This window comes from Chiloscyllium plagiosum, chromosome 21, assembly GCF_004010195.1.
Source record: "Chiloscyllium plagiosum isolate BGI_BamShark_2017 chromosome 21, ASM401019v2, whole genome shotgun sequence".
NCBI classification, from domain to species: domain Eukaryota; kingdom Metazoa; phylum Chordata; class Chondrichthyes; order Orectolobiformes; family Hemiscylliidae; genus Chiloscyllium; species Chiloscyllium plagiosum.
Window position 1 is genome coordinate 5,459,860 of NC_057730.1, and position 15,902 is coordinate 5,475,761.

General features: G+C 42.7%; 1 protein-coding gene across 1 annotated transcript in view; it reads left to right on the forward strand.

Moving 5' to 3' along the window:
- The window catches only part of polr3k (polymerase (RNA) III (DNA directed) polypeptide K), a 28,160-nt gene extending 13,394 nt beyond the window's left edge, over positions 1-14,766 (forward strand). Inside the window, exons 2-3 of the mRNA XM_043711133.1 lie at positions 380-467; positions 14,421-14,766. Of these exons, the coding sequence (XP_043567068.1) occupies positions 380-467; positions 14,421-14,548 (216 nt within the window). The 3' untranslated portion in view covers positions 14,549-14,766. The remainder of the gene's footprint in view (positions 1-379; positions 468-14,420) is intronic.
- Positions 14,767-15,902: the final 1,136 nt, after the last annotated feature.

Here is a 15,902-nt window from a genome sequence, read left to right on the forward strand (position 1 = left end):
GTGGAGTGGGTTGGAAAGCAGAGCTGGGCAGGAAAGTGTAGAAGAGAGAGGTGACAGGGTGAAGAGAGAGTTGGATGTAGGGAAGGTGGGGAAGTGAGAAAGTAATGAGCAGAGAGCAGTGGGAAAAATGTGTGTGAGTAAGTGATGGAGAGTGTGTTTTATTATTGCATCTATTTATTAAAATTGTTCGTACATTGTTGATGATCATATCTTAATGAGTGGTGATTGGCTTAAATATGTAGAGTTTTGGAGACTAATGTAAATTAGAAATCAATGATTTAATGACTCTGCTCAAGGCGCTCTCCTTTGAACTTAACTTCCTTGAACTCAGTACCTCCTTGTACGCTAAGTAACACATAATGTTTTCTTTGTATTGAAGGTGACAAACAGAAAATATCCCAAGCTGAAAGAAGTTGATGATGTGTTAGGTGGAGCTGCTGCTTGGGAAAATGTTGACTCTACTGCAGGTAAGAATCAAAACAACTTGTGGTCACATGCAAGATGTGGATGGTGAATACCAGTTATTGTATTATAATATGTTGTTGTCATGGTGTAACATTGCCTATAGAGATCTATAGCTTTTAAAAGATAATTTAAAATTCTAGTTTATTGCTCAGAGAATGATGCATTGAGATTTTACATTTTAAAACGTGTATTGTAAGAAATGAGTGAAGTTACTTAATTAAACATCTCTTTGTACACAACTTGTCCCTTAACCCACAGAGTGGAGTGCAATGCAGGAAAAAAAACACACTTCAAACATATACTTTACACTATCCTTCATGTAGGCATTAAATATTCCCAGGATCAATTCAAAGTGATACTGGGGCCACTGGAGTTAATGCAAAGTACTGCAGATGCTGTAGAGCTGAACTAAAACCCGTGCTGGAGATACCTGGATCATTTCCATTTACCATTACCATTAAGACCGACACTTTATCTGTACCTTTTCTCTCCTTCCATGCACATTCGCTTCATCTTTTATTCTGGACAGCTTTTCTGACTTGTTCCTTCTGTCTCATTTTCAATAACGTAACAACTATCACTTTTCCAGCCACCTTCAGTTCTGAAGAAGAGTCATGTAGACTTGAATTCTTACCATTTTACTCTCTGCAGAAACTGTCAGATGTGAATTTCTTCAACATTTTGATTTCATTCTTACCCCCGGGAAATAAGTTCCTTTATAATTTTTCTGGAGACACACTTTCTGTGGCCCACACTAAATGGTTCTTCCAGGCTCATATCAGCTCCCTGTGAATTTGATCTTTTCTACCCGAGCATGATTCCAATGTAGTAAACATTTTTGGACATTTTGGTTACTAGCTCTCTAAATCTTAGAAACAGGCAGATCATAGAGTCATAGTCATAGAGATGCACAGCACAGAAACAGACCCTTCGGTCTGAATCGTCCATGCCGACCAGATATCCTAACCCAATCTAGTCCTATTTTTCAGCATTTGGCCCATATCCTTCCAAACCCTTCCTATTCATATACCCATCCAGATGCCTTTTAAATAATGCAATTGTACCAGCCTCCTCCGCTTCCTCTGGCAGCTCATTCCATACACGTACCACCCTCTGTGTGAAAACGGTCCCTTTTATATCTTTCCACTCTCACCCTAAACCCATACCCTCTAATTCTGGACTCCCCCATTCCAGGGAAAAGACTTTGTCTATTTATCCTATCCATGCCCCTCATGATTTTATAAACCCCTCGGTCTTCAATGCCCCAGGGAAAACAGCCCCAGCCTATTCGGTCTCTCCCTATAGCTCAAATCCTCCAACTCTGGCAACATCCTTGTAAATCTTTTCTGAACCCTTTCAAGTTTCAGAACATCCTTCCAATAGGAAAGAGACCAGAATTGCACGTAATATTCCAAAAATGGCCTAACCAATGTCCTGTACAGCCAGAACATGACATCCTAACTCCTATACTCAATGCTCTGACCAGTAAAGGGAAGCATACCAAAAGCCGCCTTCACTATTCTCTCTACCTGTGACTCTACTTTTCAAGTTATGAACCTGCACTCCAAGGTCTCTTTGTTAAACGACACTCCCGAGGACCTTACCATTAAGTGTATAAGTCCTGCTAAGATTTGCTTTCACAAAATGCAGCAGTTCACATTTATCTAAATTAAACTCCATCTGCCACTTCTCAGCCCATTGGCGCATATGATCAAGAGTTTAGATCAGTGTGGTGCTGGAAAAGCACAGCAGGTCAGGCAACATCTGAGGAGCAGGAAAATCGACGTTGTAGGCAAAAGCCCTTCATTAGGAATAGATCAAGATCCCATTGTACTTTGAGGTAACCTTAGGAAAGTAAAACAGTCCATAACATGTATGCATCTTTAACAGTGATAATTAATGTGAGAGAAATGTAAGTTTAGAGTCAAATAGTGGTTGGACACCACACAGAATGTACCCAACTGCGGATCAGACAGGTCAAGAGAGATCCCATGGATTTCCCAGCAGCCCAGCCAGATGTTGGTGACACTGCAGGCACCAGTGTCTTCCCCATACAGAAATAACTCTGAATTGCTCTCGGAGCTACTCTGACAGGCTGTTTCAAAACTGATAATTCAGCCTCTCCTTCTGAGAGTATGTTGCCTGGGACAGGTTGACTAGGTTAGGTCAGTGCTTTTTTGAATTTAGGGGAATGAGGGGTGACATTATTGAAACATATAAGATTCTTAAGAGGCTTGACAAGGTAGATGCAGAAAGTTTGTCTTCCCCCTGTGGGGAGTGTGTGGGACCAGAGGACGTTATCTCGAAATGAGGGGTCATGCAATTAAGGCAGATGAGTAAGTTTTTTCTGAAGGTGGTGAATCCGTTGAATTCTTTGCTACAGAGGGCTGTGTCATTAAGTATATTGAGGCCAGAGAATTTTTAAGGGACTTGAGGGATATTGGGTAGAGGATTGACTGACTGGCAGAAGAAAGGAAGTTGATATAAGGGGTGTCTTTTATGTGATGGTAGCTGGTGACTAGTGGAGTTCCACAGGGGTCAGTGTTGGGATCACAGCCATTCACTTTAACGATCTGGATGAAGGAACTGAGGGCAATGTTGCTAAGTTTGCAGATGACACAAAGATAGGTGAAGGGACAGGGAGTGTTGAGGAAGTGGGAAATTGCAAAAGGACTTGGAGACACAAGGAGAGTGGGCAAAGAAGTGGTCAAACACAGACAATGTAGGAGAGTGTGAGGGTATGCACTTTAGTAGGAAGAGTAGAGGTGTAGACTATTTACTAAATGGAGAAAGTCTTCAAAATATGAAGCCCAAAGAAACTTGGGAGTCCTGCTTCAGGATTCTGATGGTTAACATGTAGGTTCACCTGGCAGTTAGGAAGGCAAATGCGATGTTAGCATTCATTTCAAGAGGGCTAGAATACAAGAGCAGAGTTGTGCTGTATAAGGCACTGGTGAGACCATGTTTGGAATATTGTGAGCAGTTTTTGGCCCTGTATCTAAGAAAGGATGTGCTGGTCTCGGAGGGAGTCTACTGGAGGTTTACAAGAATGATGCTGGGGAAGGTCTTGTCATATAAGGAGCGGTTGAGGACTCTGGGTCTGTACTCGATGGAGTTTCGCAGGATGAGGAGGGTTCTCATTGAAACTTACAGAATACCGAGAGGCCTGGATAGAGTGGATATGGAAAAGATGTTTCAGAGTAGGAAAGACTAGGATTCAAGGACACAGCCCCAAAGTGAAGGGATCTTTGATCTGAGATGAGGAATTTCTTCAGCCAGTGGTGAATCTGTGGAACTCACTGCTGCAGAGGTCTGTGGAGGCCATATCGTCGATTATATTTCAGACAGAGATAAGTTCTTGACTAGTAAGGGGACTAAGGATTCCAGGGAGAAGGCAGGAGAATGGGTTTGAGAAACCTATCAGCCATGAACAAATGCTAGAGACAACTTGACCAAATGGCCTAATTCTGTGCCTATATCTTATGGTCCTAGCTCAAAGAGAAACTAATAGTAGGTTACCATTGACTGTAAGGGGAATTTAATACCAAGGGAGGGAGTTTGGCTTCAAGTCTACAATGCACTGATAGTGAGTCACAGAGGATCATGGTCTTTGGAAGCCTGTTCCTGAAAAGAGATAGATTATTGCTAAGCAAGGGGGTTACAGCTAGGTGGATTTGAGGTTACAATTAGATCAGCCCGGATTAGTCATCCGGCACCCTCACAAGTGAGTTTGAGACCCACCATGGCAGATGGTAAAACCTGAATTGAATAAAAGTTCAGAATAAAAAACTTACCTAATGCCCATCATGAATTTAGTGTTGATTACTGGAGCAGGAAGTTCAGAGAAACAAGAGACTTCATCAGTTGTCTCTATGTGAGAAGAGCTTGTTCAAAGCATATGGTCAGAGTAAGCTGCAAGGTCGGGGTTAGAGAGCCTTCACCAGAGTGAGACTTGAGATAGAGTATGTAACTGAGAACTTGGTTCAAGGTGGGAATTCGGAGCAGAGCGGAAAAGACCTGCATTAATTAAAGTTTACTCTCAGAAATCAAGTCTCAACATCTAGATGTTGAGAGTGCAGGGAAAGCATCTGATGGGGGAGTAGGTTTGGTCAGTATTGCCAATCTTTTTAAATATTTAGTTTATTTAGTTTTTTATGTTTAAGTCTCCAGAATTCTTGTCTCTCTTTCTGAGACGTAGCCTGTTAGTTTATTGTAGTGCATCTGTACTTTAAAGGTAACAAATAGGTTTTAGAATTACAGGATGGCAAGTTAGAAGGGCCATGTGGAATGTGCTTTCTGCTATAACTATGAAGCCATGGACATTCCATGTGTGTCAGACACAGAACATCTGCACAACGTATCACAGCTGAGCCAATTTGAACTCTGGGCTTTGGAACTTGAGCAGTGGTTGGAATCACTTGTGCATTTGTGAAAAAGAAGACTATTAAGGATAGCACGTAGATTTTACAAGTGTTACTGGCAGAGAGGGAATGGGTGACTCCCAGCCAGATTGAGAAAACCAAGCAGGTAGTGCAGGAGTCCCCTGGATCTATTGTGCTTTCTAATTGGTATTCCACTTTGAAAACTGGTAAGGATGTGGTTCCTTGAGGAAGTGCAATCTGAGCCAAGCCCATGGCACCCCAAGCGACTCGGCTGTACAGAGAGGAAGAAGAAGAATGGAAGAACAATAGTAATAGGTTATTGTCATTGTCATGCGGATCAGACAGGCATTTCTGTAGCATGAAACATGACGCCAGCATGGCACATTACCTACTGGCATAGTTTTACTCAGGACATCCTCTGACAGTGGGGGATTAGCCAGACATTCTGGTCTACATTGGCACCAGTGATATAGGTAGGAGGAAGAATGAGGTCTTGAAAGCAGATCTCAGGGAATTAAGTAAATTAAATCAGGACTTTGAGCAGTAATCTCAAGGTAACTCCCTGCATGTGCTAGTGAGCATAAGGACGGGGGGGATTGATCAATTGAATACGTAACTGGAGACCTGGTGTAGGAGGGAGAGCGTCAGATTTCTGAGGAATTGGGCCTGGCTTTGGAGCAGTTGGCACCTGTATAAGCTGAATGTGTTGCACCTTCGTAGACTGGGACTAATATCACCATGGAGATTTGCTCGTGTTGTTGGAGGATGGGTTTAAGCTAACTTCTCGGGATAGGAACCTGAGCGGTAACTCGAATTGGAAGGAAGCATTGCTGGTAACCGAGTACAACAGTCCCCCACAGGAAACTAGTTAGAGAAATTAAAACATGAGATAGGAAGTAATGTACTGGCATGATTTAATGATTAACTAACAGACTAAAAGCAGAGTGTAGGAATAAATGTGTTTTTGCAGTGTTGGCAAGCTATGAGTAGTCGGGTGTCACAAGCCTCAGTACGTGGGGTCCCAATTATTGACCATATTTGGGGATCAAATGTAATATTTCCAAATCTGTAGATGCTGAGTGGAAATATGTATGAGAAAGATGTCAATAAACTTCAGGAGGGTTTGGACAGGAACATAAAGGGTTTAAAAAAAAATTGAGGTAATCCCACTTTGGTAGGACAAACAAATGTGCAGTGAATTTCTTAAATGGTCAGAAATCTCTGAAGGCTAACAGTTAGCCTTTACTGCAAGAGGATTTGTGTACGAGAGTAGTCACGTCTGTCTTCAGTTGTATAGGAGTTTGGTTAGACTGCAACTGGAGATCTGTTTGTTGTTTTACTTATTGCCATAGAGGGAATGCAACAAAGGTTCACCAGATTTCTTCCTGGGCTGGCAAGACCATCCACTGAAGAAAGATTGGGAAAACAGGGCCTGTATTCTGTAGAGTTTCGAAGAATGAAAATTGGAATTTCCAAAGTAGTAAAAAAAAAAGAGACACAAGGTAGATGCGGCTAAGATGGCTCCTCTGGTTAACATATTTAGAACCGAGGAGTACAGTTTAAAAATAAGGCGGATGCCAAGTAGGCCTAAGTCGAGGAAAATTGGTTTTCTCAAGAGAGTTGTGAACTTTGGAATTCTCTACCGCAGAGGCTGTAGAAGCTAGTTTGAGTAAGTTTGAAGGTAGAAATTGAAGGAGGGGTGGTTTCAGATTTTTGAGACATTGGGACCAGTTCTGGGGGAGGTGGGACTATTACAAATTGGATGATCTACGCCTGGGCTGGACTGGAACCAATGTCCTTGGGGGTGCTTTTAAATGCTGTTGGTGGGGGGGGGGGGGTTTAAACTAATGTGGCAGGGGGGGGTGGGAACCAAATGAGGTTCATGGACAGTAAGGAGGCAGTAACTAAAGCCTGTAAGGAACTAGATAATGAAGTCAGCGTGACTAAGGGGAATAGTAGACAGGGAGCAGATGATGAACGCAAAGGGACAGGTGGTCTGAGGTGCATTTGTTTTAATGTGAGAAATGTAGAAGGTAAGGCAGATGAACTTAGGGCTTGGATTAGTACCTGGGAGTATGTTATTGCTATTACTGAGACTTGGTTGAGGGAACGGCATGATTGGCAATTAAATGTCCCAGGATATCGATGCTTCAGGCGGGATAGAGAGGGAGGTAAAAGGGTTGGAGGAGTTGCATTACTGGTTGTAGAAGATATCACAGCTGTGCTGTGGGAGGGCACTATGGAGGACTCGAGCAGTGAGACAATATGGGCAGAGCTCAGAAATAGGAAGGGTGTGGTAAAAATGTTGAGGCTATGCTATAGGCCTCCTAACAATGAGCGTGAGATATAGGTGCAAATATGTAAACAGATCATGGAAAGATGTAGGAGCAACAGGGTACTGGTGAAAGGAGATTTTAATTTTTCTCAACATTGACTGGGATTCATTTAGTGTTAGAGGTCTAGATCAAACAGAATTTGTAAGGAGCATCCAGAAGGGTTGTTTTAGAGCAGTAATGTAAATAGTCCAACTCTGAAAAGGGCCATATTGGACCTGGAGTTGGGGAATGAGCCCAGTCGGGTGGTTGAAGTTTCAGTAGGGCATTGCTTTGGAAATAATGATCACAGTTCTGTAAGTTTTAGAATACTCATGGACAAAGACAAGAGTGGTCCTTAAAGAAGAGTGCAAAACTGGGAGAAGGCCAACTATAGCAAAATTCAGCAGGAGCTGGGGAATGTGGATTAGAAGCACTTGTTTAAAGATAAATATACATTCGATATGTGGGAGGTTTTTAAAGAGAGATAAATTAGAGTTCAGGAGAGACATGTTCCTGTGAAAATGAGGGATGGAAATGGCAAGATTAGGGAACCATGGATGACTGGTGAAATTATGAGATTAACTAAGACGAAAATGGAAGCATACATAAGGTCTAAGCAACTAAAGACAGGCGAAGCTTTGGAAGGATATCGGGAATGTAGGGCCCATCTGAAATGAGAAATTAAAACGGCTAAAGGGGGTCATGAGATATCCTTAGCGAGCAGGGTTAAGGAAAATCCCAAAGTCTTGTATTTGTATATAATGAGCAAGAGGGTAACTAGAGAAAGTGTTGGCCACTCAAGGACAAAGGAGGAAAATTATGCGTGGAGTCAGAGAAAATGGATGAGATTCTTAATGAGTACTTTGTATCGGTATTCACTGAAGGGAGATTAGGATGTTGAGGTTAGGGATAGATGTTTGATTACTCTAGGTCAAGTCGGTATAAGGAGGGAGGAAGTGTTGGGTATTCTAAGGTGGACAAGTCCCCAGGTCCGGATGGGATCTATCCCAGGTTACTGAGGGAGGCTAGAGAGTAAATAGCTCGTGCCTTAGCTTTGCAGCATCCTCGAACATGGGTGAGGTCCCGGAGGACTGGAGAATTGCTAATGTTGCCCCCTTGTTTAAGAAAGTAGCAGGGATACTCCAGGTAATTATAGACCGGAGAGCTTGACGTCAGTGGTAGGGAAACTGCTGGAAAAGATACTGAGGGATAGGATCAATTCCCAATTGGAAGAAAATGGGCTGATCAGTGATAGGCAGCATGGTTTTGTGCAGGGAAGGTCATGTCTTACCAATTTAGTAGAATTCTTTGAGGAAGTGACAAAGTTGATTGAGGGAATGGCTATAGATGTCATAAACATGGACTTCAGTAAGGCATTTGATAAGGTTCCCCATGGTAGGCTAATGGAGAAAGTGAAGTCTCATGGGGTCCAGGGTGTTCTAGCTAGATGGATAGAGAACTGGCTGGGAGCAGGAGACGTAGTAGTGGAAAGGAGTTCTTCAAAATGGAGAACTGTGACTAGTGGTGTTCCACAGGGATCTGTGCTGGGGCCACTGTTGTTTGTGATATACATAAATGATCTGGAGGGAGGTAAAGCTGGTCTGATTAGCAAGTTTGCAGAACACTAAGATTGGAGTAGCAGATGGTGAAGGGGACTGTCAGAGAATACAGCAGAATACACATAGATTGGAGAGTTGAGTGGAGAAATGGCAGATGGTCTTTAATCTGGGTAAATGCGAGGTAGTGCATTTTTCAAGATCCAATTCAAAAGTGAACTATACAATAAATGGAAAAGTCCTGGGGCAAATTGATGTATAGAGAGATCTGGGTGTTCCGGTCCATTGTTCCCTGAAAGTGGCAATGCAGGTCTGTGGTGTGGTCAAGAAGGCACACGGCATGCTTTCCTTCATCGAACGGGGTATTGAGTACGAGAGTTGGCAGGTCAGGTTACAGTTGTATAAGACTTTGGTTCAGCCACATTTGGTATACTGCGAACAGTTCTAGTTGCCACATTACCAAAAGGATGTGGATGTTTTGGGGAGGTTCACCAGGATGTTGCCTGCTATGGAGGGTGCTAACTATGAAGAGAGGTTGAGTAGATTAGGATTATTTTCATTAAAAAGACAGAGGTTGAAGGGGACCTGATTGAGGTCTACAGTATCACGAGGGATGTAGACAGGGTGGATAGCAAGAAGCTTTTTCCGCAGAGTGGGGGACTCAGTTACTAGGGGTCATGAGTTCAAAGTGAGAGGGCAAAAGTTTAAGGGAGATATGTGTGGAAAATTCTTTACGCAGGGGGTGATGGGTGCCTGGTGGTTGCCAGTGGAGGTGGTAGGCTCAGGTACGATAGCATCATTTAAGATGTGTCTAGACAGATACATGAATGGGCAGGGAGCAAAGGGATACAGATCCTTAGAAAATAGGCGGCAGGTTTAGATAGAGGATCTGGATCGGCACAGGCTTGGAGGGCCGAAGGGCCTGTTCCTGTGTTCGAATTTTCTGTGTTCTTTGAAGCTTAATGACGGCACCCTCCAAATCCTTACCTCTGTCCAGCTGCCTGTTACCATCACTTTGTCCAATCGTAGCCAAAATATCATTTACAATGGTTTCTTGCTTCCACTCGAGTGTTGCCCAAAGGTGTTTTATTAGACCTATCCTCCTTAACATCTAGCTTCATGTTGGCACAGTAATTGCTTTCACATGTATGTTTTGGGCGGCACGATGGCACAGTGGTTAGCATTGCTGCCTCGCAGCGCCAGAGACCCAGGTTCAATTCCTGCCTCAGGCGACTGTGTGGAGTTTGCACGTTCTCCCCATGTCTGTGTGGGTTTCCTCCGGGTGCTCTGGTTTCCTCCCACAGTCCAAAGATGTGCAGGTCAGGTGAATTGGCCATGCTAAATTGCCCATAGTGTTAGGTAAGGTGCAAATGGAGGAGTATGGGTGGGTTACGCTTTGGCGGGTCGGTGTGGACTTGTTGGGCCGAAGGGCTGTTTCCACACTGTAATGTAATGTAATATGTTCATGACACCCAGCTCCTCCATCTCATCATGTCTCAACGCTCCTCCATCTCATCATGTCTCAACGCTCCTCCATCTCATCATGTCTCAACCCCTGCACTGATACCAAATTATCAGAGTGCTTATACCCAACATCCAGTAATGGCAAAGCATAAATTTTCTCCTGTTAAACACTGGGAAGCCATGGTATTTTGTTCCCACTTTATTCCTGAGGCACCAACTCCAAGTCTATCCCTGGCAACTATCTGAAATTAAATAATATTTAATTTAGTAGCTTGTTGAAGGCACATCATCTCAGTCCTAGGGTATTGGCGTTCCACAGGATGGATGCTATTATTCTTTCAGAGATGTTAGGCCATACATGTGGAGTAGGTGTAATTTGAACACAGACCTTCTGATTCATAGGGTGGGACTTTACCACTGTAGAGACTGAACTACCTGCAGTTCTTTCATCATTGACCTTCTCTCCATTATAAGGTCAGAAGAAAGGTTATTTGCTGACGATCACACAACATTCAACACCAATTTGCAACTTGTCAGATACTGAAGTAGCCTGTGTTCATATATGTAAAGAACTGGGCAGTGTTCAGATCTGGGATAATAAGTGGCAAATAATATTCACACTACACAAATGTGTCAATAACCATCTCCAACAAGGGACTGTCTACTGTTTACCTTTAATATTAAATTGCATTTGTGTTGGTGCTCTTTGTCTTGGAGAGGTTTTGCCACAGTGCTGCAGGAAGATCTGCTTCAGAAGCAGCGAATAAACGGCTTTAAGCACCTTGCGTGTTTAGAAGCATGAATGGGTGGAGTCAGGTTCACACAGATTCGGGGTTTTAGTTTTGCTTTCAGTTGGGTTTTGGAGTTTGCTGTTGAAGCTGCTAGATACAGCTCTCTCTCTCTCTCACACCGATGCTAGACTGTTCCTTTTGGTGATCCTTTCTCATGGACTGGAGATGGCACATGAGAAGATTGTTTTGCTGAATTTGCCTTTGCCAAGGGTGGGTTTGAGATGCTGTTATAATGGGACAGTTGATTTGCTTCAAGTCTAGTGGTGGACCAGTTGAATCTCAATTGGAACACAACACCTTACACTTGTCTTTAAATAAAATAAGAAGTTCGAGTTTAGGCGGTGGGGAGGGGAGATACTATCACAGGCGATCAGTGTCTTAGGAATAGCCATTGACCAAATACTGAACTGGGCTAGGAATTCTGCAGTGAGTAACTCTCCAATATCTGTCCACCATCTACAAGTCAGAGGTTAGGAGTGTGATGAAATACTCTCCTCTGCGTAAAGCTCCAATAACACATTTAGGTAAAAGTAGCCGATTTGATTGTCTCGACTCCATTTTATTACCACAAATATTCATTATCCATCGCCAATGCTCAGTGGCAACAGTGTGTTTAAAAGGTACACTACAGTTAACTGCCCTTGGCTTCTTCGTTAGCACTTGCAAACCTATGGTCCGTACCGCCATGGGCAGTAGATGCATAGAAACACCACCTGCAAGTTCTTCTAGCCACTCACCACCCTGACTGGGGATTATTTCATCAATACCACATCTGTGGTTAATATAGCCCATGTGATCTGCAGTGGTGCCATAACTGCTCACCACTGCCTTCCCTGGGGTAATTATAGGTGGACAATAAATGCTGGCCTTGCCAGCCACACTCATCCCAGTTTTTGGCAGGGGGGGGAAGACTCTTTCAAAGTTGCTGCAGTCATGTTTTACTGTGACAGTCAGAATCCTACAGCATGGAGACAGGCCATGTATGTACCACCCTCTGTGTAAAAGTTGCCCCTCAGGTTCCCATTTATTCTTTCTCCTCTTGCCCTCTCGCCCTTGATTCAGACTAAGGTATCAGTTTGAGTGCATTCACTCTATCCATGCCTCTCATGATCTTATGCACCTCTATAAGGTTCTCCACTCAGTCTCCTATGCTCTAAAGGAAAAGTCCTAGCTTATCCAACCTCTCCCTTTAAATTCACACCTTTGTGTGCAGACAACGTCCTTGTAAATTTCTTCTGCAGTCTTTCCAGTTTAATAACATCCATCCTATGGTTGGAGGTGACCAAAATTGAACACAGTACTCCATGTGCAGCCTCACCGATGTCCTGCAACATAACTTCCCAACTTCATTGGTCTTCATTAGTCAGTGCCCTGACTAATGTGCCAAAAGTAATCTTCACTGCCCTGTCCACCTGTGACTCCGCTTTGCGAACTGTGTACCTGAACTCTAAGATCCCTCTGCTCCACTACACTCCTTAAGGCTTTTCCATTCACCATGAAACTCCTACCTTGATTTTACTTTCCAAAATGCAAGACCTCAAACTTATCTATATCATTCTCCATTCCTTGGTCTACTTCCCCGGCTGATTAATCTCTGATAACCTTCCTTAGTGTCCACGATACCACCTATTTCAGTGTAATCTGCAAACTTACTAATCATGCCTTGTACATTCTCATCCAAATCATTGATATAGATAACAAACAGCAATGGACCCAGCATCGACCCCTGAGGCACTCCACTAGTGATAGGTCTTCAGTCTGATAAGCATCCTTCCAGTATTACCCTTTGCTTTTTACTATCAAGCCAATTTGCAAGCTCCTCCATGTGATCTAACCTTCCAGAGCAGCATAGTGTGAAACCTGATTAAAGGCCTTACTGAAATCCATACAGACTACCGCCCTGCCCCCGTCAACCTTCCTGGCAATCATCAAAGAACTCTAACGACTTTGTGAGGCATGATCTCCCACTCGCAAAGCTATGCTGACTACTCTTTATCAAACCCTGTCTTTCCAAATGCATGTATATCTTATCCCTCAGAATTTTCTCAAGTGGCTACCTACTACAGACGTTATACTTTTTTCTAGCTCTCTATAAATCACTCTGCAGGATTTCATCCCTATTTCTACCTATGTCATTTGTGTCAAGGTGCACAATGATTCCTGGCTGTTCACCCTCCCACTTGAGAACATTCTGCAGCCATGGAGACATCTTGGACCCAGACACCTGGGAGGCAACACCATCCTGGATTCTCTCTGCAGCCACATTCTCCTATTTGTCCCCCTAACCATAGAGTCTCCTAAAGTCCTGTTTACCTTTACCATTTCCTATTCTACACCAGAGCCAATCATAGTGCCATCGATCTGGCTACTATTGGAGGTGTAGTGGACAATGAAGGAGGTTACCTCAGATTACAACAGAACCTTGATCAGATGGGTCAATGGGCTGAGAAGTGGCAGATGGAGTTTAATTTGCATTCTGAAAAAGCAAATCAGAGCATGACCTATACACTTAATGGGAAGGTCTGAGGTAGTGTTGCTGAACAAAGAGACCTTGGAGTGCAAGTTCACAGTTCCTTGAAAATAGAGTCTCAGGTAGATAGGATAGTGAAGAAGGTGTTTGGTATGCTTTCCTTTATTGGTCAGAGTATTGAGTACAGGAGTTGGGAGGGCATGAAGCGGCTGTACAGGACATCGGTTAGGTCACTGTTGGAAGATTGCATGCAATTCTGGTCTCCTTCCAATTGGAAAGATGTGAAACTTGAAAGGGTTCACAAAAGGTTTATAAGGATGTTGCCAGGGTTAGAGGATTTGAGCTACAGGGAGGCTAAGGGGTCACCTTAGAGGTTTATGAAATCATGAGGGGCATGGATAGGTAAATAAAGGATTAGATTAGGTTGGGATATCTGATTAAGTCTGTGGGACTTGTCCATGCTAGTTGTCAGGGACAATGCAAGTCCCCGAGCTTCCACATCCTGCAAGAGGAACATATGACTGCCCTGCTGTCTAAACTGCTGTAAAACTAAAAAGAAAAAAGTTCAAAGGACTTTAGCTGAGCTTACCTGTACTTTTTGCTGAGTTAAGCAAAGCCTTGACTTTTAAATCCTCAGCCTCATTTCAAATCCCTTATTTCACTCCTTTGTATCTTTTATAAATATTCTCTAACCAACTTATGCACTGTCACCCATTACCCAATTGGCTTCCCTTTCAGATGTCATCTTGCTGCCCTAATATAGTCTGGCCGGGTGTTTCATTTTGCATCCTGAAAGGTGCTTATGAATGCAAGATACTGAATGTGGAATCTGGTCAGTGAAGTAGATTAGGAAGAGCTTTATTGTTCACTGTGATAAAACTACTTACACATTACATGCAATTCATGTGCAACAAGTGTACAGTGTTGACCTCAGTCTTACAACTATCCAACTTTTTCTTTCCCATGTGTTTATGTAGAAGCCTGTCCCAAATGTGAACACCCTAGAGCGTATTTCATGCAAATACAAACCAGGTCTGCAGATGAACCCATGACTACATTTTACAAGTGCTGCAATCCAGACTGTGGACATCGATGGAGGGACTAAGTTTTCTTCATACTGAATCCTAACATTTGTGAACTGAAGATATTTTGAATGATGTATATTGTACTCAAATTACTGGATTTGTAACTGTGGTTAGCAGCCATATTTGATTTGCTTTTCTCAAGCTTTAATTCAGTTGCTATGAAAATTTGTAAACTAACATTGTAGGAGATTACTACCAATGATTTCAGAATTTATTAAAATAAAGTTGACTGCTTCTCTTTGTAGTCCTGATTACTGCTAGAATAAGTTGATCGAGGAGGGACAGAGAATAGAGCTTGGAAAAATAATGGTGGACATGACCATTTGCAAAGAGTGCAGAAAAAAAACTAGTGGGGATTTATGATGAATGAGAACAATAGTGAGGGATAGGAAAGTAAATTAAGTACATACAAGATTAATTGAATAAGGGGTTTAAAAACAATTATAAGCTTGAAGCACCCGAACCCATTTACTGTTACCAATCCACTCCCTTACAAGGAGTCATAATAAATGTATGTAGATGACAAAGTATCAAAAAAATCACCTTAAACCAGTCTAAGGTGACTGTTTGCCACTGGGCAACATTAAGCAAATGGCAAAATGCCTGATTGTAGAGAGAGGTTCTAGGTAGAAGTGGATATCAAGATAGAAGAGTAATGGGAAATAATGTCAAGCTTTAAAAAGATAACTTGGCTTCAAGGCTTTCCATTCAGCTCTTGGTTTACACTAAGACATCTGTGGTATAAATGGACATGCCTTCCTTGGGTAGCATGGTATTTAATTTGCTTTGACATTCCTGACTGTGGGATGTTATGTGAAACGTACTAAATTTTAGGTCAGCATTTGCTGTCTTAGCTTTGAACTAGTGATTGTAATATGTACTTGTTTCTATTAAATTACACAGACAGGACATTGTAATTAGTTATTTACAAAAATATTTAACGAGGAACAAAATGTAACTGAGGGGCATGGATAGGATAAATAAAGTATTTTCCCTGGGGTCAGGGAGTCCAGAACTAGAGGGCATAGGTTTAGGGTGAGAGGGAAAAGATATAAAAAAAAAAGACCTACAGGGAAACGTTTTTTAAAAGATGGTACGTGTGGGGAATGAGCTGCCAGAGGATGTGGTAGAGGCTGGTACAATTGCAGCATTTAAGAGGCATTTGGATGGGTATATGAATAGGAAGGGTTTGGAGGGATATTGGCCGGGTGCTGGCAGGTGGGACTAGATTGGGTTGGGATATCTGGTCAGCATGGATGGATTGGACCGAAGGGTCTGTTTCTATGCTGTACATCTCTATGACTATGACTCTAGTATGCATCCCAAACATGCTGCTGCAAATAGGACAGAATACCAGAGTTTTTAATCAAGTTA